Raw genomic sequence first — 26,952 nt, forward strand, 5'->3', positions numbered from 1 at the left:
ACACATCCACCCCCAGGCAATAAAGAAAGGTTCCTAGTCCTACCCTGAGCGGGAACCTACTTCGTGAAATCCATAAAACCAATAGGCGCAGACTGACAAGAGAGATGATCCACCCACGGACAGAAGGTCGGCGTCAGGAAAACACACCATATTTCAGGATTTCATGTGGTTTTATTACAAAACAAGCAACAAAACAGTTTTAGAAAATTATTTTTTGCTACATACCAATTAAGAGATCAGATAAAATGAGAAGCATAACAGTTTCCATGCACTCAGCTCAGTGCTTACAGCGAGTGCATTTCACAGCTGAAACATACTGGTTCAAAACACAAAATCATGCCACAACGTCTTAAGCAGTGGGGAAAGGGATTGAACAGTTCAAACTCTACCTAGCATGAGTGACTGTAATTGACCGATGCAGGCAATAACACAGAAAAGAGAATAAAGGAAAAAGTGACACTGGTAGAAAAAGGTTTAATAAACATGTCCATTTCTAACATGTTCAAAGTTTACAAACAAAGTTGATTTGGGAAACTTCATTTCCAAAATACTGTTACCTCCATACACCTGTTTATCTGGCTAACAGTGAAAACAACTATCAAATCCCACTACACAACTACTGGAACTGCTATTTATTTATTGGGTCCTTTTAACCTATATCAGAGGAGTGATATTCAGAAAGAAAAAAAAAATCATTTGCTTCAAATGAAGTACGAAGCTGGATCTTAAACCTACTCTTTCTTATGGGAGTTCGGCATTCTACTCAGAAGCAGATGTGCAATTCCAATATTTCAACCTGAAGTCACTCTACTCCATGTACATGTATGATGTCTCACAGAATGTAAAAGGCCCAACTATGTTTACCAACCATCAACTGACCTTGAGTTTGCAAATCCTGAAGCTTCCAAGAACACTGGATTGTAAATACTTCAGCTATAAGGAAGACCACCTGAAATACTGTTACACATAGTGGATCAACACCCCTTCAAAAGTCTTATGAGAACAGCACAACTCAGAGAAGATTTTTATTTCACAAGGAAAATGCAGTATCTTTTTTTTGGTACCTTAAACACACACACACACACACACACACACACACACACACACACACACACACACACACACACACACCACACCACCCCACCACAAGGACGACTCAGATTTACCAGAGCCTATGCATTTAACTACTAACCTACACTGCATCCCGACCCTATTTTTTCCATTTGGTTCCATTTCATACATTTAAAACCAAATGCTTTGGTCGTATATGCACCATCTTTGGCTCACATATGTAATGACATTAAAAGGCTATGATATGAAATTGGCCAGAAGGTAAGTAATACGGACACAAAAGGAATTCTGAAATGAGGCTTGGGAATGAGAATGCTTTTAGGCTTCATTGAAGATAATTATATTTACCTCATGTTGGAACTACATTAAAAATTTTCTTTCTAGCTTAGAATTCCCAAGTATTTGCTGACTCGAGCCTCTGTTTTCCCTCTATTATGATAATACAATCTGGATTTGTAAGTATGCAACACATTCTCAAAATAGACCTTAATGAATAAGAAACATATCAGCTTACTATAATAGCCAATTAATTTAGCAGTAGTAATGTAGCAGAGTTTATTTTTAAAAAGAGAGAGAAATGGGTAGTTTTTATAATTTAAACAACAAAAGATGACAACTTTCCATGAGTTAGGGAATGTTTAAAGGAATCTCAAAAGTCCCTAATTTATCTTCATTAATTCAGTACCACTCATGGTGCACTCCCTTTGACCTAGCCAAATAATTTTCTTGAGGAAAATTGGAAGATGAAACCAAAGATAAGGAGCTTTAAGAATCTGGAATGATTTCTTGAAAGCAGACTACTTTAAGTATACTGTAACCTCTACCACTCAAATAAATAATTCCCAAATCGAGGATTTCTGATGACAAAAGAACACAAGAGTCTGCAGAAAAAAAGAAAAAAGTGAGAGATCCAGTAGCAAATTTCCTTTTTTACACCAGCACCACTAGGCCACACAATTTAAGTGAAGGATAGCTCCAATGCAGTGCAGTCAAGAGAAGTTCTCAACATGACTCAGTCTTCATGACTACACTGCCTGAAAGATTTCCCTCAAGCCACTAAGAATTCTCTGATCACATGTTTTCACCTCTGCATTAGATTTGGACATAAGGAAGGGGAGGGATTCATTTACTTAGGTAAAAATGCTTCTCTTAGCCTCTTCCTCTACTCATTATTTTTTAATTTAAAGATACCATTAATTGATCTAGCTGTTAAAAGTTAAGATAGAAATGAGTTTTCTCTCTTTAGGGAACCCTGGTAAGTTCCTGGTAGCAGTTCACCACGTAGCCTGGATAGACAGATCCTCCCAGGAGCCCTGGAAATAGTATCTTCTTGTCAAATGGAAGAAGATACACCATAAAACATGGGTGGGAAATGCAATCTATGCTCTTCTACCAGAGAAATCTCTAGTCAGCAATGCACAGCCTCTAATCAATGTGGTTATGCAGTTTCTATTTTATTAAAAATATAAATATCTCTCAAGATTATCTTTGTATCTCTCTACTCCTAAGTACACAGAACCTCATCAGGTTACAAGTCAGGTCATGCAGTACACAAGGCTTCATTCAAAGGGCAACACAAAGAATAGAAGGAAAGCAAATCTGCCAGGGTATACAATATACATCACTGAAACTTAGACTAATGTTGGCCCATTAAAAAAGAGCTGTGAGGCAAGGATTCAAGATCATCTGTCTTTGCTAAAACAGACCTTTCCTTCTGTCTATAAAACATGGATCAAAAAAACTTAGCTGGATGAACTAGAATCCAGCTCTTCCCCAGCACCTGCTTCAAAGCAAATCTAAAACTCCGACATAAAGATCTGATCTATCACACGAGTGAATTAACATACACTTATCAATTTATCAACCCTTCATACTTTCCCACTAACATCATATTAAGGGAAATGTCTATTCTGTTCTCAACAGTCATAACATTTAACACTGATAAACCCATCCTTGGGGCTGGGCACAGAAACCAGAGTGGGCAAGTCTGTCACTCACACTGACAATATTTGGGGTCAAAGAACATCTAAATGAGAGCAGAGTAATTCCCAAAACTGGCTGATGCACTGGGGTTCAATCATTCCCTATATCTTATAAGAGGTCTCCATTTCTTCCCCTATGGAGGCTCCTGGGGGGGCATACGCCCCAGTAGACATTCTGAGGGCCACTGCCAGCCCTTAGATTTTAATACCTCCCCTCAGAATGTATCCCAGTGAAGCCAGAGCTTGAGTCTTCCACGACCCCTCCCTCCTTTCAGCTAGGTTAGTTACTACCCTTCTACTTCACAGTCAAACTTCAGCCAATAAACAGAAATACGATAAAACCAGATGGCTGGCCTAAAATTCTGTGCCTGGCCTGAAAACAAACAAAAGAAACTAAAACAAAGACAAGGAAATTAAACTCGGTTAAGGACGAAATTGTACTCCCAACCTCCTCACCAGGACGACCTTGCAATAGTGGAACAAGAGGCAACCTGCTCGCCACTGAGCATGCCTACGGGTCTAACCTAGTGATTTTCCCAAATTAAATACACTGCATTTATATACTTTTTTTTAAGCCAGCTGGATGGGCCTGTCCAACGGAATATCCACAGGAAAAGGAGTGGCATAAAGGCCTCTGACTGTCCTCCAACAGGCAGAGAAACTGAGTCATGGCCTCCTTTCCTTGAGTCCCCCCACCCTTCCTCCCCGGGCATTATGCCTCGTCACACATCAGAGGTCCGTATGTTCTCATCATCCAGGTTGAACATAAATGGTTTCTCCTTGGGGTGCTGGGGCTCCGATCTGTGCCTTATCCGGGAGCCTGGCAACACCCCAGCAGTATTGCTCTCCCCAGGTCGAGGTGTGAACAATGAGTCCTCAGGAGTCTCTTCAGCTGGAAGCAGCTTTTGCCCGGCCTGGGGAACAGGTGTCCAGGGTTGCCAGGAAGAGGCCACAGAGGGAGCTTTGCAGAGGGCTTTTTTCTCTTCCACAGGTGGCCGCCTTCTGCACAAGACAGAGTTGGGCCCACCTGAGAGGCTGGAGCTTCCAGAGCGAGTCAAAGAAATGGATCTAGAAAAGGACATTTCCTACAATATAAAAGGGAAGGAAAAAACATAGAAAAAGTAAGAGCTTTCCTGACAATGTTTATCCCAAAGCCCCAGGAAGAGTACACTCCCAGGATCACCACCTCATAGGCCCAGAAACACTTGTCCACAGAAATCAAATCCATCCAACATAATTTACTTCAGATGTGTCAAGGTCTGCCTGACAGGGCACATCAGAAACTCTGTTTCTCTATCCAACTCCACCTCACCTCCTCCAACAACCAAAAATAAAAATGTATACCCTAATCAGTCAAAAAAGAAAAACAAACAAGATAGCCTGGGGTTTCAGCTGCAACCAGGCTGCCTGCCTACATCACCAAATAAAACCTGCCCACTCAAGGACAGTCATCACTCAGTTGACAGTGACTATGCAACGGGAAGGAAGTGACTTACTCTGGGGTGGCACTTGAGGGCCTGGACCGCTGCCCCGATCTCCTTAATCCAGCTGTGCATGTCTTCTGGACTGTCCGCCTGCAAAACACCCACAGCACTTAACAGAAAAATCTGGGGCACTAATGAGTTCAGCTCTCAAGTCTCTGACTCAATTCTAAGTTTATAAAAATCACTCCATTAGACCTGGAAGGATCTCAGAGATCATCTAGTCCAGTGGCCTCAGGCCTTTGAGGACATTTTTTTCCACTGCATAATATTATTTGACACCTCATAAATAAAACAGCTCAAAGTGGAGCTGCTCTGCAGTGGGGCAGACGTCATGATGAAGAGGAGAGCTTAGAGGCCCATCCCCTGTTGAAGGCCCTCACCCATTACGGAACACAGTTGGCCTCCTGTCATAGCAAACAAAAATGAAGCCCAGAAAGCCAAGGATCAAGGCTTATGGATGGTCTAGATTATAGTTCTCCTGCCTCCCAATGCAGTCAACTTTCCACTATAGCTATCTGAACAGAATAATCCCATTTTCAACTCCAGTCCCATTAAAGCCAAATCCTCTGCAAAGCATCCCAGATATGTATTATCTCCAAGCAAGGCTTCTCTCAAAGCACAAGCTACCTGGGTTGGTCTTGACTCTCCATCCAGGCGGGGAGAGTTGCTAGACTTGAGCACTAAGTATAACACGGAGGACGCTGCTAAGTTCAAGTATTTCCCTCAGAAATACCTACCAACCCCTGAAGGGGGCAGCAGTGGCTCTGTGAAGAAAGAAAGAATATCAAGAGGCAAAGCCACCATAGGTGGAGCCCTCGGTATTCTCAGTGCTTTCCAGCTTTATAGGGGTTGAGTTCAAGTGAGCCCAGCAAACGTTTCCTGAGGCCTTACTTACTGTTACACATGGCATCAGGTGCTGGGCACAGAGATGGGACCAAGACTGAATCCTTGATCTCCAGAAATTTATATTTGTTAACCTCTCTCTGTCCCCCGCGCCTTCCCCCTAAATTAACAAGTTCCACCTAAATTAACAAGTGCATATCTGTGTGCCTGTGCACGTGAATACACAAACACCACACCTCGGCCTGCAAAAGTCTCCGCATATGGGACTCACTTTCTCCAGTACCCAAATGATTCTTTCTCTGCATTACATCAAGATAATACATGACCAGTTTTTTAAAAATTCTCAAGCTTGCATCCTACCCCTTTCTGTCACCCCAAACAAACCTTCCTTGGTTAGGTACAGGCGAAGCTTGCAAGGGAACCGGTTTCACACTGTGGCACACTGGGTCAAAAGGGTGTAGCAACAAGTGCCCAAGGCGAACACCTCCTTCCTACACTAGGGCTGCAAATTTACCCGCACTCTCTGTCCCCTGGACGTTTCCCAGTTATCTGACAAACTGGTGGTTTCCCAAGAAAAAGACAAATCCATCCCTAGTCTAAAAAGATAACCAGGGCAAGGTCTCCAAGATTCTTCCAATTACTAATAATATCAGGGCTAGCCTGTCCCACAAGTAGAACAATTGAGAGAATTAAATGAACCCTTGTAGGGAAAGCGGTTTGAACAGTGCCTGATACACAGAAAGGGCTTCATAAGTATGTTATTGTAGTAGTATTATTATTACATATAAAGGACACAAATGAAGCCTTCAATTCCAACAGTATAAAATATTCACTGCCTTCTCCCTGGGGCTTTTTTTTTTTTTTCCCAGTTTCCTCACACTCAATCTGCAGACTATTCCTACCTAAAGGATTAAATTGTCAGGGTCAATTAAGATAACATATTTGGGGGGAAGAAAGGTTATTTCAAATTGGAATGAGAATGGAGGTAACTAAATCATCCATAAGTAGAAAAGCATCTCTTAGAGATTTTCCTTCCAGGGAAGCAGAAGATGACTTGGTAGGGGGAAATGTTAGAAGATACAGGGAAAGACAGGGAGAGGAGCTGAGAGACAGCCAAACGTCTCCCGCATCATGTACATCTGGTATTTTCATTAAACAAATTTCAAGATTCCCATGATGGCAACCCAATATCAGTTTCCAGGGCTGTTAGGCCACTTCTACTCCTTCCATTCACCACCCTACCAAAATACTACCTACCCCCGTGTCAAGTTACCCCCACAAGCCACAGGCCACCTATCTATCTGATTGTCCTTTGAGACCTCACCAACAAACCTCTCACATGTTTTCTAAAAACTATCACACAACTAGCCTAGATGTCTTCACTCCAGCCTCCATTTAGCAAGGAATCACTGACTCACAAAAAGCTAGGAATTACGATATAACAAGAATCAAAATCCTCTAAAATACGTTTAGGTCATTTCCAATTCTCCTCTAAGATAAATAATGCTGCTTTTCACATCTTTGTCCCTAAAGCTTTTCTCATACTTAGGATTCTTCAACTCCTAGGGAAATCACTAGATTAAAGAGTATGCATTCCTTACGGTACATTTGGCAAGATAAATTTCAGGCCAACAATATATGAAAATTTCATTTACAACAATACATTATTTTTTTACATGCACACCCTTGCAAGAACTATGTATTACAATTTTTTAAAATATTTGCTAATGTAAGCAAAATAATTAAATCTCTTTCTTAAAATATTTAGTAATTAGTAGAGATGGAAATTATTCTCTAATTATATTTCTTCCCTAATTCTGTAATTCCATTTAAGGACATTTTTCTGTCAGTAGCCTAGGTAATTAACCTAGCTGTGAGGATAATAATAATGAACATTAGTAAACATTAAAATAATGTCTAACTAACAAGTGTTATTTTAAAATATTATTTAAATAGAAAATAACATATATTGTAACTGATCACACATGAGAAGAAACACAATATTACTTTATTGAGATTACAATTATAATTTCTATTAGTAGTTTTAAGAATGGGATCCACTGACAACAAAAATTCAGTGAAACCTCAAAGATTGTATGCAACAATTATGGTGTATATGTATATCTATTTTTTATGGAAAGCCTATACTTAGCCTTCATCAAAAATTCAAAATTTCTTAAAACCACATCACAAAAGTAGCTTCATGAACCCGGGGGAGGCGAGGGGAACAGAGCTGAAGTCAACTCACCCCACAGTGAATCACTAAGAGATTTTAAAATGCTTAAAACTGAGTAGAACATAAAGGGAAGTGCCAAGCTCATAACTTCATCTTTTCCCATTGTGCTTAAAAGTGTACATTTGTTTCTGGCACTTGGTTCAAAAGCAAAAGTAGGGGTTCTATCCTTGAGGGCAGTTTTTTGTTTTTTTTTTTTAAAGATTTTTATTGGGGAATTGGGGGGTATGGGAACAGCGCTGGGGAATTGGGGGGAAGTGGAACAGACAAGTTGCTGTCATTTTGTTCTTCAGTCTAGTTGTGGAGGACGTTGCTTCACTGGCCCAAGTTGGCACCATCATTGCGCTCTTCCCGGGAGAGGCAGATCAGTCGCCGGCTTCTGGACGGCCACTCACTGCGGCTGCTGGCCGCTCACACTGGCTGCTGGCTACACACGGTAGCCCATGGCCACCCACCGCCACAGGGGCTGCAGGCTACGCCGTCGCCGGCGACTCACGGCAGCCCAGCTCCAGGTTGAGCTGTTGTTCAGCATCTTAGCTGTGGAGGGCAGTGTCACTGGCCCTCATATGTGGGATCTGAACCGGGGCTCTCTGGCGTCCCAAGCCAGTTCTTAACCATCGCGCCACTCGGCTGGCCCCTTGAGGGCAGTTTTTGAGATGAGGGGAACAACGGGTATTAAAATGAGTCACTCCAGTCTGTGGTTGTATTGCAGTTCAATGAGCTTTTAATGAATATCAACTATGAGCCCAGCATCATAACAGATGCAATGGTTTGAAGCAAGGGAATTCTAGGGGTCATCAATAAAGGGCTTCCACTGCAGCTGTCTAAAATTTTTGGGCAGCTCCTTCTTCTGTTCCCAACCTCTGCCCTCCCTTCCCAATGGCTAATAACCCCTGCCCTCTCCCCAAGAACCCTCCCATCTTTAGACAAAGCCCTGCCAAATATGTATGATTGCAAACATTATACATTACATAGTTCTAGGTGATGTCATTCACCTTGTAGTCTAAAGTAAAGCAGTAAGTAACCAAAGAGTTCTAACCCAACACTGCAATTAATGTGTGAGCCCTCTTATTACTACTTCCATCCTGATATAGCTCCCCAATGCTGACAACTGGACTTATGACAAATTACCAAAATTAGTCTGTACTATATTTCTTATTTTGAATAATTAATCCTCCTCATGATAAGCTACCTAATACCCCTCACCTTCTATGACTGGGAAATGGTGAAATGGTGAACCTCACTTGCCTTATAGTCCAAAGACTGAAATCTCATTTTGAATGCTTGCCCATAACAGAACCATCTACCTGTTGATGAGCTTGCTGACATCACAAGCTTAAATACCTGATTATTGCCAGGTTCTGGATTTTTGTCACCATGATCCATCTGTCAAGACACCCAGTTACCCCAAGTTGGTCATCTCCGATTCAGTCAGACTCCCCTCTACATCTTGGGTTTTGCACCAGGCTGCTTGTAAACAACACAAGTGAGTAGGTCTCGCTCTAGCACCTGGTGTCTTTCAGTCACATAACGCACCAGATTTATGATCTCAAACAAATAATTTACCTTCAAACACTCCATTTCCTCCTCATCTGTAAAATGGAGATGACCTCAGAGACGGCTGAGAATTAAGTAATATGCTGCCTGTAAATTGCTTAGCACTGTTCCTGGGATATCGAAGTGGCCAATAAATAGTAGCTTCGTATTGGCAGAAAAGACTACTACAGTGTGAGAGCTCACAGGGGACAAATTATACATAACTGTGACACAGAAGGTAAATGTGACAGAAGGTAAATGACCAACACCTAAGTAGCTGAAATCCAACCCCATCGGCTACCCACATCTTTCTCTTGTCCAAGGAGTTTATTTTCTCTGCCTAGATCTCCCTGCTCTCTGGTCCAGCTTTCCTAGATACCAAGGATATACAGTTCTTTGAGGCATATTTACTGAGCATAAAACCTTAGGGAGCAGATCAGAATGCCTCTTTACCATGGTGGGTAAAACAGCTGGCACCAAACTGTATGAGTAGTCACTTTCACTCATTGCATGAAACATAATTTCACTTGGAACAAATGGCTGACAGACAAACTGTCAATCAAACTTACTCAGTCTTAGGTATATGGCGAACTCTTTCTCAAAACTGAATGGAATAAGCCTGTTACGTCAGGAAGATCATGAAAGTATTTTCTTGCAAATGATGAATTTTGAGCTTTCAAAGCAAAAATTAGAATTTCAGAAAACTTATATCTACCTCCATGAGCCTGATAGCTTTCCATGCTTAAAGACTTTGTTGATACTGGTGGTGATATAACAAATGTAATTGTTTTGATATTATATAATAAAATGGGTCAACATTTGAAAGAGCTGCATACCTCAGGGAGAGCACGATTTTCCAAATAACCAAGGCATGCAGTTACAAAATCATATAATTATATAATTTGACCAATGGATTTTAATGTAAGAGTATGAAAGTGTATTGATATTGGCTTGATTCCACATTGCACCCAAACAGGAAGGAACTACCATTTGCCAAGTTTTGGTATAGAATCAAAGAACATCCACAATTATCTGAAAAAGCTATTAAAATATTCCCCTTTTTTCCAAATACATATCTGTGCGGGGCCAGATTTTCTTCATATTGTTCAATCAAAACAACATATGGCCCCAGATAGAATGCAGAGGCAGATATGAGAATCCTGCTGTCTTCTATTAAGCCAGCCATTAAAGAGATTTGCAAAAACAATGTTACTCTTGTTACTTTTTTTATTTTAGAAATATACTTCTTTTTCATAAAATGTTACTTGTGTTAACATGTGAGTTTATAGTTGCTCTTTTAAAATGAATTAATACATACTTTTAATAATTTTAATCTCTCGTCTCGTCTAACTACCTAATCTCTTTGAGTTAGGTGGGATAAACGGATTTGTCCATTCGCTCATTTATTTATTCAGGGTAATGCTAGTGTTCTTTTATCCCAGAATTGTGGGAGCAGAAGGCAAAGGAGGATAGAAGTGCTGAGAAACTTCTGGTAAATGTGCATACACTCATGCAGATGATGGAGTACCTTTTGAACTTTTCTGTTGTTGTTGGGGTTCCTGTTTCCGAAATCTTCCAGCCCAAAGCTCTGTCCAGTCCAAAGCTCTGTCCTGAACTCTTACCCAGTTTAATCGTTCACTTGACAAATATCTAGTACCACCAATGTGTTAGGCACTGTCTATCTAAGGGCCTTCATAACTTGTCGCCTTGGATGTTCCACAGACACAGTCAAGTCAGAACCACCTCTGCTAAGCTTGTCTCTGCTCTCTACAACCCTTCCACCCCCACCACCACCCCCCATGCTCCTATCACAGTGATTGCTGCCATCAGCCATCCTGAGGCCCAGGCCAAACATCCAGGCAGTATGCTTGCCTCTCCTCTCCCCCTTCACCCCACATCCAACCAACAATCAAGTCCTGGAAAGAACTCTTTAATAGCTTTTACATTTTCCACTTTTGTCCATCCATCCTAGTTCAAGCTTCATTTCATCCCTCACCTAAATTACAACAGCCTTCGAACTGGTCTCCCCAGCTCCTATCTTCCCCACTTTTCTCATCTGTTCCCTACATTGTGCCCGACCAGGCAATTCATAGCCAGCATACCATCACAGGGGTTGGTGTTCAGGGCTATCATCTCCACTTTACAGATGAGGAAAACAAGGCTCTGAAAGTCAGATAGCTTGCTCAAGCGATAGTTTCTAGAAGACAGAGCTGATTGGGTCACTCCCCTGGTTTAACCTCATAAGGGCCCTAACCCTCAGGATAAAAGACAAGTTCTTTAACAAGGCACACAAGGCCACAGGCCCTGTGTATCTGCTTTCCAGCCTCCAGTATGCTCTGTGTTCCTTTTATCTCCAGGCTTTTTGAAACATGTGCTTTTCCCTCTGCCTGGGCCACTCTTCCCCCAACTGACTCAGCTTAGATATGTTTTCCCTCAGGAAACCTCCCCTAACTCCCTGAAATGGGGAGGAGGAAGGTGTCCTTCTTTTGAATTCCCATGGCAACCATTACTCACTCTAATGGTAGCACTCATTAGCATTCATCACACTGTTTTTGTTTTTTATTCCGTTATCCCCATCAGAGAGGAAGTTTCACACTAGTAACCCATTTAGCTTCTTTTGGGGATTCTGCACTCCATGCTGGGATTACCTGACCTCCTAAATGCTTTTTAAAAATTTGCATATTTTAAGGTTTACCCTTTGTGCTATAAAGTTCTATTTCATGCATCTACCATTACAGTATCATACAGAGTAGTTTCACTGCCCTAAAAACTCCCCTGTGTTCATCTATCCAACACTCCCTCCCCGACCCTATCACACTGTTTAAATTGCCTATTTACTTGACTATCTCTCTCTCCAGTTCAGAATCTGTTCTGTTTAAAGTAGCGTCCGCAGCATGAGGCAAAATGCCCGGCACTCTGAGGATACTCTACAAGTGTCTGTTAAATGCCAGAGCTAGACATGCTTCTGTTGCACCTACTATGTAAACTCTGTCCCTGAATGGCAATGGAGCCAGCTCTACCATCCCCAGCAACTCTTTCTGCAGCTCCCCTACATCATCTCTTCCAGGACAAGTGCTTGTCTGGATGCATGAAACCCACATATGGCTCAAGCTGCCAGCTTGTCTGCTGGACTCAGACAGGGGGACCAGCTCAGAGAGAGTCAGGATGACTGGAGCCGCTGCCCAACAAATGGGGGAGAGGGGGCAACCCTTGTGGAAGAAAGAGTGACACTTGAAGCAAAGAGGAAAGGGCGCTGGGAACCCTGAAAGGCTTTGATTGAGGGGCCTCCCATTTAAGCCAACACACTACATGACAGTCTTAATGCTAGAAAGTCAGCATTATCACAATGCTGCATGAATCAAGGCACACTCTGTGGATTTCCAGGCGGGCTGGGGTAGGCACTTGGCCCTGAAAGTCTAGGCCCTGCTGGAAATCTGACTTTCTAGCTCCTACGATTTTAGGAGTTGGAAGAACTCCAAAGCAGTGGGTGGAAGGGAGAAGCTTCTGATAGCTGAACGGTCAGAGCCCAAACAATGGCTTTCTCTGTGCAGCTGGGCTTTGCACCTGGTGCCTGCACAGGGGCCTCTGTGCTTTTGTCCTTCCGCACACAGTGATGACCACACACGGGCGGAGCTTATAAATACCCTCCAAAGAAGAAGTGAAACCACTGACCAGTTCTCCTTTTCTCTGCTTAGCTGGCGCCCAGTAGCTGAGAGCAGCTGGTACACACTCACATTCCCCAGTACAGCGGCTCAACCTGCTCTTATTATTTTATGGTTGGGAAGCTTTTGGCAAACATCCTGTTTAGAATAAAACGGGACTCAGGCTGACTTTCAGGGGCTAAATTTACCAACTAGAAACTTCAAACAAAATAAAAGAGAAAGCACAGGAAAGGGCAAGGCCTTTGAGTACACTATTCACAGAAAGGGAACGTCCAAGTCTTCTCAGAGTGAGCTTTTTACCTGTATGTAGAAGGTCCTGGAGCTTGTTATTATTTCAAACAGGTTGTCTCTCATTAAGAGATCACTAGACAGAGAAAGAGAAAGTAGGTTACCAGGCAGGCCGGTGCACATATAGAGGCCTTGATTTGTCCTAAGTCAAGGCACCAGTAAGTACCCTCTACCATAGAAAGGGGGCTCCCAGGCCACTCCTCCCTCAGCCCCTGCCTCAAACCCCATTACAGGGCTTCCCTCTAGCTTCACTTTCTACAGGGTCTCAGGAAGTTTCTCCATTCCCAAGGAGCCCCCCCACACACACACACATACACACACACCACCACCAGTTCTAATAAGATAAACCTCCTTTTCCTCTGAAACCTCCTAATATCCACCACACCCTTACGGTTGTGGTTTTTTGGGGTTTTTTTTAAGTGGCTAAGATGTATGATGTGCTTTGTGCAAAGCACTATTTTGAGTGCTTTCTTTTTTAGGATCCAGTTGATAAAATTTTTATTGGTGTTTTATATACATATATATATATATATATATATGTATATATGTATATATATATATGTATGTGTATATATATATATAGAGAGAGAGAGAGAGAGAGAGAAAGAGGTAACTGACACATAACATTATATTAGTTTCGGGTATGCAACATAATGATTCGATATGTGTATGTATTGCAAAATGATCCCCACAATAAGTCTAGTTAACCTCCATCACCATACATAATTACAAATTTTTGTTCTTGTGGTGAGAGCTTTTAAGATCTACCCTTTTAGCAACTTTCAAACATAAAATACAGTATGGTTAACTAGAGTAACCACATGCTACACATTACATCCCCAAGACTTATATATTTTATAACTGGATGTTTGTACCTTTTGACCTCCTGTTACTCATTTCACCCACTCCCATCCCCCACTTCTGGGAACCATCAATCTAGTCTTTGCATACATTTTTGTGCATTATTTCATCCAATCTTAACAACAATCTAATGAGGCACTTAACACTCCCCACTTTATGGATGAGGAAACCCAGGCTCAGAAAGGTTACATGACTTGTCTATGATACCAGAGTTAGTAAATGGCCAAGTCAGGACTGGAACCCAGGTTTGACTCCAGAGCCTATGCTTTTAATTACTCCACTACTGTTTACCTCTCCTAAGGGAACCAACGCTCTCATTTCCAAACCCTTCCTCCACCCAAGCAACAACCTCATCAGCTTCATTAAATTCCTGCTCTGTTCTTCATTATATTGGGCTCAGAGGACTGGACACCAAAGAGGAGAAAATGAAGACGAGAGAAGACAACTTTAAGATGCTTCAAATTGGGTGTGAGTTTGGGAAGAGGGATCCTGGCTTCTGCAAAGAAGAAGGCGAGAAGTAGCTGACACCTCGTGACAAACCTCAATCAAATCAGCTGGAATTATTTAGTGTTAAATGTATGTGTATCCAGCCACAGTGGGAGATAAAAGATCTAATTTCTTCCCAATAAAAGAACATGAAAAGGCAAAACTATACAATCAGGTGTGCTATAAGCCAACAGTTAGAACAATTCCAAAACAGAACTGATCACAGGCAGAGAACTGGCTTCATGAATGAGGACTTGGAAGGAAAGGGCAGCTGTCTGGCCAGTGACATGGGCACAGAGAAAGGGGCATGGGACTAAAGAGCCACATGGGAGGGGACAACAAGATGGGGTCCGATGAACCTGGAGCCAAATCCTGACTTCACTTAGGGAAAAGGTATTTTAGGAATATTTTTTAACTTTGTGAACGACTGTACCCCAACTGTAAAATGGAGATGAGAAGACCTCCTTTATCAGGCTAGTCACCGCAAACATCAATTATAAGGTATATAACGCATTTGGTACAATGCATGTCATATACAGGCATACCTTGTTTGATTGTGCTTTGCTTCACAGATGTTGTGTTTTTTACAAATTGAAGGCAAGGCCTTCCATCAGCAAAAAGATTGTGACCCACTTTATTGTGATACCCGTTTATTACAGTGGTCTGGAATCAAACCCACAATACCTCTGAGGTATGCCCACAGTGGTCACTTGAAACACATTTCACTATTATTATTACTTTCTGAGTAGAGGTGGCTCTGCTTTCTGGCTAAAATGTGTTAACATTTTAAACTATTCATGCACATAGAGTACAATCATGTAATCAACTACCGAGGAGGTAAAAGCAAAGCAGGGAGGAAATCCCCACCCTTTTCACATCTACTTCTCAGGCTACATGTTGCCTTCAATTCAATTCAATTCAATTCAATTCAATTCAATTCAATTCAATTCAATTCAATTCAGTTCAATTCAACAAATGTTGGTTGACGACCCAGGTGTCCTCAACTCCCTTGACTGGGTTTTAAAGAGGCCCCCCAGTCACACAGGCTTGAAACCTACAGAGGCTTTGGGACTTCCTTCCCCGGTGATCTTCAACGCCCTTCATTCTTTTACTCAGAGTTCAGTCTGACTCTGGCAGTCAGAGATTTAGGCAAAGTGCAGAGCACTCATAGGATTGAAACCCCTCTGGGTTTTCTAAGTTGCCCCAACATGCCCATGTGGCTCTATGTCTATCTGTACAGGCCCCCTAGGATCAGGAACCATCTCCAAGGATTCAGTCATGCCCAGTCTTTCCTCCTCTCACTATCAACCTCTGGAGCCACACTTCTGGAATTTCCATCTATAGCCACTTTCATGAATTATAAACTGTCAGTGGGAACTTCCCTCATCTTCTGTACTCTGCAACTGCCATTTGTAAGATTCCATATAGCGCTTCAGTCCCTGCTTCGTTGGGTCATACAGCACTTTGTTTTCATGCAAGACCGTTCCATGCCTTCATTTGAGAACAGTCTCGGCTAACAGCTTCCCTGATGATGCTGGCTTTGCATGCACAATCCATGGGATGGACAGACAAACATACAGTCTTTAAAGACTGCAAATTAAGAGCCAAACAAAGATTTCTAGATGTCCAGATGTCTTTGGGTTCTAAAGCTTAGTTCTAGGGGCCTCTATATTTGGTGTTGGATATGGGACAGCCCTGTCCTAGGAGTCCCAGGTCCCAAACTAATCCTATGCACTATGCACTTGAAAGGTAACCATTTCCTAGTGGAAACAGGAACACATCAAAACTACTTCCTCTTCCTCCCATTGCTGTGAAATCACCCTTGTTTTAAGCAGACATCAGGGATTTGTCAAATGAGAGAAAAGAGAAAAGGTATAAGAAATTTGGGGAAGAAGCACTTGGCATAAGCAGTGATCTGACCAGAAGTGCTAAAAAGTGAGTGACATAGGGCACAGTCCCCTCTCTGAGCTCCAGTTCTCCTGTGGAATGAGCATCTAACTCTAACACCTAAGAAGCATCTCAGCACCGCTCTCTTCTTTGTTCCTATAGTCTTTCTTTTTCTCTATCAGCAAATTATAGGATCATCTCCTCAGGAGCGAGAGAAAGGGAAGGGGAAGAGGTACATTTGCCCAGTGTGATCCCACGCCTGGTCAGCTAGGATGTGGGAGTCAACCATAAGCCCTCAGGCCCCTGCCCTTACTCTTGGTAGATGACTCTTGAGCAGGGCCTCAGAAGGGTAGTAAATGAAGATTTCAGAAGTCAAATGGGGGTTCTGATCAAAACAAGAGTAAGTAGAGACAATTACCCCGACTTGACCAGACACTCATGGGTCTTGAGAACATCCTTGAGAAATATCGTGCGCAGTGGTTCTCGGTCCTGGGGGCAAAAAAGAAAAGATATGTAAATGAGGCTGTCCACAAAACACCATGACCCAGGCAAGCTGACCAATGCGCCTCTCTTATCAGAGATGGTCAGCTAAAATCAAGTTGCAAATAAGGCAAGGTCTCAAAATAATCAAGAGAGGGAAAAAATCTAAGAAGATGCTCTGTGGCTCTGACCACAGCACAGCTCGCTGCATAGGAGAGGAAGTTCAGGCCACTTTAACATCACTGATGCGCACACAGGGTGGACAGAAACACCTCTGAAGTCCGTGTGTGTGCCCACATCTCTACTTACGCACACACACGTGCGTGTTATTCCTGGGCCTCGTCCTTCCCCTGACCGCTCGGAAGGACCCTAGGGCCACTACGAACCTGCTCACACTTGAAGTAGCAGATGGTAAAGTCATCGAGTGCAAAGAAGCGACGCTTCCAACTTTTCCGCTGAAATAAAATGGTAAGAACAGGACATTAGGAAGAGGTCCCAGCATACAAAGGGTGTTCTAGTTCTAAGCTCCCAGGGACCCAGCCCCATGAAAGCCAGGTTCCCACTTTCAGTGGGGGGCAGAAAGTTCTTCTCAGGGGCACTGTCTCTGACCTACAGGGGCGAATGTTTGGTCCCAAGCCTCTCCCAGTTGGGGCAGTGGTTAGGGTGGAGGACTGCAGCTCCTCCTTTCAGCCTCTGCTATACCCACTCCCATCAGCTCCAAGGAGTCACCAGAACCCACTCCAGCCCCAGTGCTGACACTCACCACGTTCCCTTGCTTCACACAGTAGCCGCTCTTAATGAGGGGGGGTGCAGTGGGAACACGGCAGCCTGTCGTGGGGATGTAACTCTGAGACCTTCGGAGGATGGCGTGGGACCCTGGCTCACTCCCTTCCTGCCCATCCCCACCATTCTACAAGGAAACAGTGTCAGGATTAGCACGGCCCCGTCAGCCCTTATGCAGCCATACCCCCACCTAAGCCAGCTCCCTCTTGCCGAATCATCTCTTGCCTCTGCCCACTATGGCAGTCAAAAAACTAAACGAGAAAATAAACACTTACTTTGCTCCCATCAGGCACTGTACTGGGCGCTTTTACAGAATAAGGCTCAGGGAGGTTGGGCAGACCCAGGAGACAGGGAAGGACAGAGAAGGCAAACCGGAAGAGGAAGAACCATGGGCCTGTTTCCAGCCTCACACACCTTCATCAGCCCCACTCCTCATGGGCTTTACATGCACCAGGCTGCTGTGTATGGGGCTGACCCACGCTGGCCACGCAGCTTCACGATGCGATGGCCTCAATCTCTGTACTGCCATCATTTACACCCACCCGGCCCTGTATGTTCCTGCCCACCCAGTCCATACTGGCGCCCCCACTGCCAACCACCATTCTCAGCACAGTCCTCTGTGCATATCACTGGACACCACATACGCCCACAAACCCCTGGCAGCCCCAGGCCCCAGCACCTGGTTGATAGGTGTGTGTACCACCACCCCTCCGATGATCTCTGTCTTATAGGCCACCTGTGGCTTCTTCTCTAGGGCTGGAGGAACTGCTATGCTTTTGAGAACTTCGGTTGTCAGCGGGAGGCTTCCAATTTTGGGTACCTGGGAAGAATGATGGCATTGTGGTCAACAGGGAGCAGGAGCTTAGGAAAAGCAGGGAGCCAAAGCAAGATGGGCAACAGTGAGGAAAGCTAATGCACTAAATTACTGGAGGATGCCCCTCTTCTTCCCAAACTTTCATTCGATCCGTATCTGAATATGAGGCACTCTGCCAGGCACACACACACACACACACACACACACACACACACACACACACACACACACATTCAACGAATGTATTGAGCACCTACTGTGAGCCAGCCCTTCCCTGGCGAGAGACCAAAGATAAAACAGCAAATTTAGACACATGTTCTGACCTCATGGCACATACATGTTAGTAGGGGAGACTGACAAAAACTGCATAACTGAACAATCAGAATAATTACAAACTATGATAAGTGCCATGAAGAAAATAAACAGGAGCTGAGCTAGACAGCAGCAGGGGAACAGCTTAAAATGGAGTGGTTAGCAGAGGTCTCCAGAGGAGATGTGCAAACAGTAACCTGGAGAATGAAAAGGAACCCGGAATGTGAAGCCAGAAGAAAGCTTGCTAGGCAGGGAGACAGGTAACATACATGTGGCTAGGGAACATGAGCTTTGGAGCCCAAGGCCTGGGTTATTACTTCCAACCAGTCACTAACTAACCGAGTGACCTCTGGCAAATCATTGAACCTCTTTGGGACTAAACTGTCTCGTGTAAAATGAAAAGTGGAATACCATTTCTGTCGTAGAGTTGTTGTGGTTGATTATCAAATGATAGAGTATATACATCTAAAAACTTTAGAAACACTAATAAAAACATAAAAGCATTGCAAATGATTTGAATAACATTTCACAAATGGTACGAACATTTACAAACATAGCCCTTTCAGAAAAGTGAGTTATCCTTGCTCCTTTCCTTTACAGAGTTACAGCACCATGGCTGATCAAATAATCACAGAATTTTTATGGCTAGTTTGAGACCACAGGCCACCAGTTGCAAACTAGTCGCCCAAAGGCAGATGTTGCCAAAACCGTGTTTTGTCTGTCCTATGCAGTGTGTTTTTCAATCTACATTTAAAATTTGGGATATTTCACATAAAATGCAGATATCCAGCTAAGCAGCAATTCCTTCTTTAGATGGGGGATACATTTTTCAGTGTGTCACCATCCCTACCATTCCTCCCAAACCAAGGCCATGACTAATAACCAAACAGAGACGGGACCCTGTCTCCCAGCTGGTGCGGTGTCTACAGCATCACAAGGCCTCTCATTAACAAGAACTCAGAGCCCTGTGTGGATCTGCCGGGAAAGTAACTGCAGACCGCATGAGAAAAGCTAACATCCTCTTCCGTTTCCTCTACAGCCTTGGGAGTCAGAAAGACCTAAGAATTTAGATCTTTCAAGAGTTCACAGCTCAGGGGGACCAAGGACCACTCCATCTGGTATCTATTCAAAGGAGTAAGACCACTGAGTTTACACTGGGGCCCCAGAAAGAAGATAAGACCCCGCTTTCTGGCCTGCATTCTCAGTTTACATAGACAAGGGTGACCTCTGCCCACCACCTCTCCAGACTAGGCCAGAAATCTACTTTGTCTTTGCCTTCTGGCTGTCTGAGAGAACAGCTGTCGCCATTGCTTTGGACCTCCATTCAGTGCCCAGCAATGAGCTAAACTCTTTATTGCATTATCCCTCATCTCAAGCAATCTCATCAAGTAAGCATTATTTTCTCCATTTCATAGCTGAAGTAAACAAAAGCTCATTAAAATGAAGTACTCTGCCCAAGGACTGCCTGACTCTCCAGTGATAAATACACCTACCTTCCCTACCACCCTTTCTAATTTCCTGTGAGTTTTGCTATTGTGTGATAGAATTCTTAGGGGATTTTGATTGTTGCTGGGGTGTTCAATGATAATAATCACCATGGAACAGCAGAAATTCTTCCCGAATGACCCAAATGAATTCATAAAACCCAGCAAAGAAGTAGAGACATTGCCTTTGAGTTTGCAGGGACCAAAAAAAAGCCTCACAGAAGCTTGGCTGTTGTGCTGCCTCTCCAAATCTTGTCATCCACCCAGAGAACGGCTGGTTGTTATGGTTCAGGCCACTGTTATCGTGGGGCTGCTTCTGACCAGCCACCCCAGAGCCTTTCCAAAACCATTTCTGCTTCCTGAGACTTTGAATCAGCCTGTGGAGAACCAACTCAACAAGAACTATAACCTTGAAAACAAGGTCATCCTTTTGGTTTGTCCATATCCCAAAGGCCTAATTAAAGGTGTGCCCTCTTCCATCCACTGTGGCATATTCTCTAATGCTGAGATCCACATGGATATCATTTGCAATGCGAAATGAAACTTGCAAATATTTATCTTCCTTCTCACCAGGCATGGCTCTACTGCTATCAGGGATAATCCAATGTGGGGGTATGTGAGTGGGGGTGGGGGGGAGCTGTGCTTCACTTGTACAGCTCAATTTTCAACCCTTTTGACAAATGTAGTGAGTTGAATAACGTCCCCCAAAATTGTCCACCTATAACTTTAGAATGTGACCTTATTTAGAAATAGGGTCTTTGCAGATGGAACGAAATTAAGATAAGGTTATCCTGGTTTAAGGTGGGCCCTAAGTTCTTGACTGATGTCCTTATCAGAAGAAGAGAGGTCACACAGACACATAGGTCATACAATGATGGAGGTAGAGATGGAATGATGTCGCTACAAGCCAGGGAATGCCAAGAACTGCGGGGAGCCACCAGAAGCTGGAAGAGGCAAGAAGGATTCTCCCCTACAGCCTTCACAGGGAACGCAGCCCTGCTAGCACCTTGATCTCAGACTTCTGGCCTCCAGAACTGTGAGAGAATAAAATTTCTACTGTTGTAAGCCACCCAGTTTGTCACAGTAGCCCTAGAAAATGAATACAGGAATACTAATACTCTGAGAGAGCCCTATTCTTTAAAAACCATATGTCAGTCATTTTATTCAATCATAAGGATTCAATCACCTTAGCATAAATATGAACAGTGATCTGTGGGCAGAAAAACTGGACCCATCCTGGCTCCACAACCTTGGGCAAGTCACTTTGATCTCTAGGCATTTCTAGTTCCTCATTTATAAATGGGGATAATAACATTTGTCCTTCCTACGTAAGGCTTTTACGAGGCAAAAATAAAGCCGTGGATGTAAAAGTGGTGTGTAAGCTAACACATTTTAACACTATGGCTCGTTTTTAATACTTTTATAAACTCCTAGGACTCGGGAGCCAGGGGGTCATGGGTTTAAATCCCAGCTCTACCACTTATTAACTCCTACACTTTGTGCAAGACCCTCATTTCCATTCTCCTCATCTAAATGGCAGTGAAAGCACCCATCTCACAAGAGTGATGAGAGGAATGAACATATGGCACGTGTGAAAGTTTGGCTCAATACACTATCTGTTCCCTCTTTCATCTCTGTATCCCCCGATGTGCCCAAGGTGGCACTCCGCACATCGGGTGTCCCAAAAATAAATATGTACGCCTTCAGTATGGTGTCCCAGCCCCACATCTACCCCTCATCCCAGCCTCCCTAAGGAAGGACACACAACATAAGATGATGCGGAAGTGGAGAAAGGAGTAAACCCGTCCAGGACACAAAAAGATTAGGAGGAAATAAAGTTACCCCTCCTTTTCCTGCTATCCCATGGGACCTTTGGCAGGAGGGATGAAGAGATGTATAAACAGAACAAGGAAAGTGGGGGGATCCTGGAGGTTGCAGAGACCCTGAAGAAAGCTTTGACATTATACCCGGCCTTTGGACTTCCCGCCTCTGGGTACCATCATGCTCCTTCCCACTCCCATAGCCTGTGACTTCCGCTCCATGGGGCCAGAGGAGGCAGGGGGGATTAGAGCAACTCTATGCTCAAGACACAAAAGAAAGGGAGAGAGGTTCCCCACTGCCTGTGTAGCCCAGTTCACCAGGCAGGAACAGAGGAAGAAATCCAGGGGGGAACACTGACTGAGAAAAACATACTACACATTGAAAGAAACTCCCCAAATTGTGGAAGACACAGAAGGGTGAAAAGACCCCAACATGAACAAAGAAAACCTTTCCTAAAATCAGCACTCTAGAGCCATGCACACAAGCATGTGGGTGAGCAGACACATGTGAGTTGGCAGCAATCTTCCTCCCTCCCAGCCTTCCACCCTTTTGCTCTCTTTTTATGGGGTTTACCGAGGCTTATCAGAATAACAAGTTAAGAAGCAAAACCACTTCAATGACTGAGTTGTACTCTACTTGGGTCCAGCATCTTAAGTGCTGGATAGGTGTACAGATTTCTTCTATTCATTTATTCTCAGGAACCCGGAGGTATCTAGAGAACGATTTGCCCAAGCACATAATAATTATTTTTGGAAGTCACTAGAATGTAAGCATTTCTGACTGTATGATACAGAAAAACAAACTTTTCAGCATACAAACCATGGTTAATACACCACACGTCTGTCTAGATTATTGGTTAAAGGTCTAGTTTTTTCCAAAACATAATTTTTCCTCTATTCTTTCTTACTCTTCTCCCTTTCTTCTTCTGTATTTTGAAGGAAGACGAAAGAAGTTCTTCAACAACCAAGTCAAGGAAAATTAGAGTACTCATAGAAGAGTCAGTGAACTAGTTCCATGATGCTTTGAAAAGGAACACTTTCATAGGACATGTTGGTAGGTGGCCTGGACTGACCCCCCAAGCTACCTCTTAAAGTAAGAAGAGCATTCCCTCAAGCAAGGACAAAGTTCTGACATCCCTCCTCATGTTTTCCCTTTACTCTTCTTCTCAAAGTCCACTTTCCAATTCCACCACCTTCTAAATCAGCATTACCCAAAACACAACTGCCCAGGAGCCGTCCCAGGGAGCACAAAAGTCTACACTCCATAAACTTCCCCTTGAATTTGATTCAACCTCAAACTCTCAGTTCAACTTGTGGGGAGTCAGCCTAAGTGTAAGAAGAGGTAGGGGAAGTGGGCCTGGAACAAGTTTCTGGGAAAGCCCCTGCTGCCATTGGAGTCCCTCCCTACCCAAACAAGCCACATGGCGGGAAAAGGCACCGACCCCCTCCAGAAAGGAGAAGGAAACATACGTACAGTGATTTTGCTGGCTTGGTTCAGGGCTTCAACCCAGTCCTTCAGATCTTTCTGGTCATTGGCTTGAAGAAAATACTTCTGAGAGAGGGCATTGATGACTGCAAAAGTCATGGGTAAGAAGGGAGAAAAATCAAGGTCAGAACACAAAAAGACTCCACAAAACTAAGGTGCCTGAAGTAGTGAGGTGGAGGACCCCCGCAAGGCAGATGAAGGCTTGTCCCATCGTGTGAAGTCACACGTATGACTATTTGGGAAGCAGCAGGCTACACTGCTCCCTCTCTTTCTTTCTCTTTCTTTCTCTCTCTCTTTCTCTCTCTCTCTCTCTCTCTCTCTCTCTCTCTCTCTCTCTCTCTCTCTCTCTCTCTCTTCAAAAGTGTGGACTATTCCATTGGCCACAAGAATGACACCTGACATTAACAACAACCTTAATATGCTGTTGTGCCGTGATGAGACAGCTAGTCTGCCATCAACAAGACACACGCTTGAACCGCTTTTTAGAGGTGCTAATAGATTTACATTCATGATGATACATATATAATTTTGGCCCCAGTGTTCCTTGTTTCCACTGGTACCACTGGCCTGGGTTCGGAAATGGAACAAAGCTTTCCTGAGATCAAATAATCAAATCTGTGACCCTAACCTCATTTTCAACCTGTTCTTTCCTCTAAGCGCTCCATTAGATCAACAGTTTACGACTGGATTCATAATTTATTTTTTTAAATAGATCTGCTGACCACAAAATCTGAGTGTGTCATCTTTGAGCTTAGCAATACAAGTATTTGAAAAGACTGGGAGAATGAGAGCACCAAAGAGTATGAACCAACCTGAAGTTGGGAGAGAGGATAGCTCAAGGGACCATTTTATTCTCCTAATCTGAAGTATAAGAGGAGAAAATCATGGGGTAGACACACAATTCTTTGGCCCATTCACTCATTCAACAAATATTTATTGAGCACCTACTATGTGCCAGAACCACTCTACATGCTGAGGATACAGCAATGACAAAGCAGAGGAGTATACCTGCCTTAATGAGCTTACACTCAGAATCACCCTCGATATGCAACAGAAAACTACTTGTTAACATTTCTCATAGCACTCAGTACAGTATTGAAAACATAGTGGGAGCCAACTAAATATCGGTGATTCGATGACTTGAGGCATCCACTGAGTCCCTCTGCTTCCTGTGTCATCCCCAACACTGTCAGTCGTTTGACAACAATGAGACTCTCAACAGAATACTCCTTCTTTCCTATTATCCCCCCAACTTCCCCAAGTCTCCACCTTTCCTGAGCACACCACTACTGAGCTCTGAGATAAGGGTTCCTTTCCTAGAAACTTCTAGTTGATTTCTTGCACTCCGCCCTATGAAGTCAGAAAAATTTGGGACACCACTGGTCCCTGTACTTCTGCCTTATGTTATTAATAATCTTTGTGGTGAGACCAAGGAAAGCAGTATCACTTGAGACCCAGGAACACTGCTGTGACTGCAGTCACTCATACACACAGGGTGTAAGTCACGTGTGATCACAGGACTGTCTCCATGCAAAAGAGGAAGTTGCTGTAGGGTGTTCAGAAACCCATCCTCTGGCTCAGTACTTACCAAAGCAAAATGGAGTCTTTGGTTTCTGCTTTGGGGTAGCTACGCTCACCTAAATCAAATAAAAATTAAAAGAAACATGAATATATGTCTAATAGTGCTATAAAGCATTTTTTTTCAAATGTTTTCATTGTGAAACTTTTCTTACAAAAAGAAGCATATATAAAACATATGTGAACACTTTAAAGAATAATAATTAAGTGGAAATCCTGTACTCACCATCCAGATTAAGAAATAGGACATTATCAGCCCTATTTCTTAGAAGTCCTTTGTGTGCCCCTCCCTGATAGAGTCCCATCCTTATCCCTCAGAGATCACCACTAACTTGATGTCTGTGTTCATCTTTACCCTTGCAAAAATATTTTTAAAAGCCACTGAGTCCTGATAAAATTCTCTTTGGACCACAAAACCTGTACTGGCCCCACTCCCACTAGCAAGATTCTACTTCTTTCAACCACCAAGCCCCATCTCTAAACAGTTCTCCAAATTGAAGGTGGTATTGCTACAAATACATCAATTCCAATTAGAGCTCACAGGAAGATGAGGCAGTACATCATTCACTGCATTTGGACATACTGATCAATTCCCTGTATGTCTACCCTGAGTGCTTAACCATGAAAACATGCACTTCCCACATGTCCCAAGAGGGGCTGATGGAATCAGAGAGCATAACTATGTATTTAAGAAAAGGGCATAAGGAAGTGGAAATATTTCTATCCCTCCTCTTGTTTGATTTCATCTTGCTTGTTCAATCTCACCTCCGGCATGTACATTCCTGAGTATATGCCTATGTGAGCTGACCTTACTCTGGTTCAAATACACGGAACGGATAAAGGAAAGCAACTCATATTTCATCACATGCACACAAAGATTAGGTGACTGCCCTTGGTGGAGGCTGAACCTCCCGGGAGCAGACCTCCACCGCTGTACCTGGAATTTCTAAGGGGCCAGTCACCTTCCCCTGGGACTTAGGCTAGGAACCATTCTCACAGTGTCATAATCCTTGTCTGGACATCATTCTCTCAATCCCCTTTCTAGCCACAGGCATTCTCCTACTTGTTCTCACGGAGGGGATCCAGGAAGGGTTCTTGCTTTAACAGAAAGCATGAAGCCAGGAGCTAAAGAAAAATTCTTGAGTCAAAATTAAGGTCTCTTCTTGGGTCACCGTTGCTATGGGTCTGAGAATGACTGACCCACAAGTCTGTCTGGGTTCTCACTCTTGGCTCTAAGTTCTTTCTATAGACCTGCCTAGGTTCTTCAACAACCCAAATTAATCCTGCCCCAAATACTCAAGATGGGAACTGAGGTAGAGGCCTAGAAAAGGAAGGACAGGCAGTACAGCCTGGGCTCTGTTGCCAGAGGGCTAGGGCTCCCAGTTGTGTGACCCCCATTTCCTGTTCCACCAAACAGGGATAACAATATCATATTCTCATAGAGCTGTCGTGAGGATTAAATGTAATAGCACGGGTGAGGTACTTAACCCATCCTGTTATACAGAGGCTGTTCAATAAAGGAAGGACCATTTATTGCTTCTGATACCTCATTTCCTTTAAAATCCCATTCTCCATTATCAATACAAGCAGTGTCATCTTTGGCACTATGATCAAAATGCTGAGAGCCTTGTGAGCTTCTCAAGGGCCTACAAAAAATGTTATGAGACCTGAAAAAAAATGCCTGGTCCCAAATACAAAATGAATATGGCATACTCAACATTAAAAATATTTAATTAAATGCCTGTGTAACATTATATCAATCTCACTAAAAAGTGTTTAATTAAATGCTACAAGACATCACACTAGGTCAACTTCATCAATGTTCCATTTAAACATTCACAAAAATTTCATTACATTCAAAA

The 26,952-nt window shown here is 43.3% G+C and overlaps 1 protein-coding gene across 5 annotated transcripts in view; it reads right to left on the reverse strand.

The window, feature by feature from the left end:
- Nucleotides 1-151: 151 nt before the first annotated feature.
- The window catches only part of PLEKHA2 (pleckstrin homology domain containing A2), a 70,855-nt gene continuing 44,054 nt past the window's right edge, over nt 152-26,952 (reverse strand). For all 5 annotated transcript variants that reach the window (XM_019626833.1, XM_019626834.1, XM_019626835.1 and 2 more), the window contains 9 exons: nt 25,101-25,149; nt 23,501-23,598; nt 18,276-18,416; nt 17,577-17,723; nt 17,200-17,268; nt 16,752-16,822; nt 13,112-13,175; nt 4,550-4,627; nt 152-4,138 (listed from right to left, as the gene is read on the reverse strand). In XM_019626833.1, the coding sequence (XP_019482378.1) occupies nt 3,776-4,138; nt 4,550-4,627; nt 13,112-13,175; nt 16,752-16,822; nt 17,200-17,268; nt 17,577-17,723; nt 18,276-18,416; nt 23,501-23,598; nt 25,101-25,149 (1,080 nt within the window). In that variant the 3' untranslated portion in view covers nt 152-3,775. The remainder of the gene's footprint in view (nt 4,139-4,549; nt 4,628-13,111; nt 13,176-16,751; nt 16,823-17,199; nt 17,269-17,576; nt 17,724-18,275; nt 18,417-23,500; nt 23,599-25,100; nt 25,150-26,952) is intronic.

The sequence above is a fragment of the Hipposideros armiger genome, unplaced genomic scaffold, assembly GCF_001890085.2.
Source record: "Hipposideros armiger isolate ML-2016 unplaced genomic scaffold, ASM189008v1 scaffold_690, whole genome shotgun sequence".
In the NCBI taxonomy this organism is placed as follows: domain Eukaryota; kingdom Metazoa; phylum Chordata; class Mammalia; order Chiroptera; family Hipposideridae; genus Hipposideros; species Hipposideros armiger.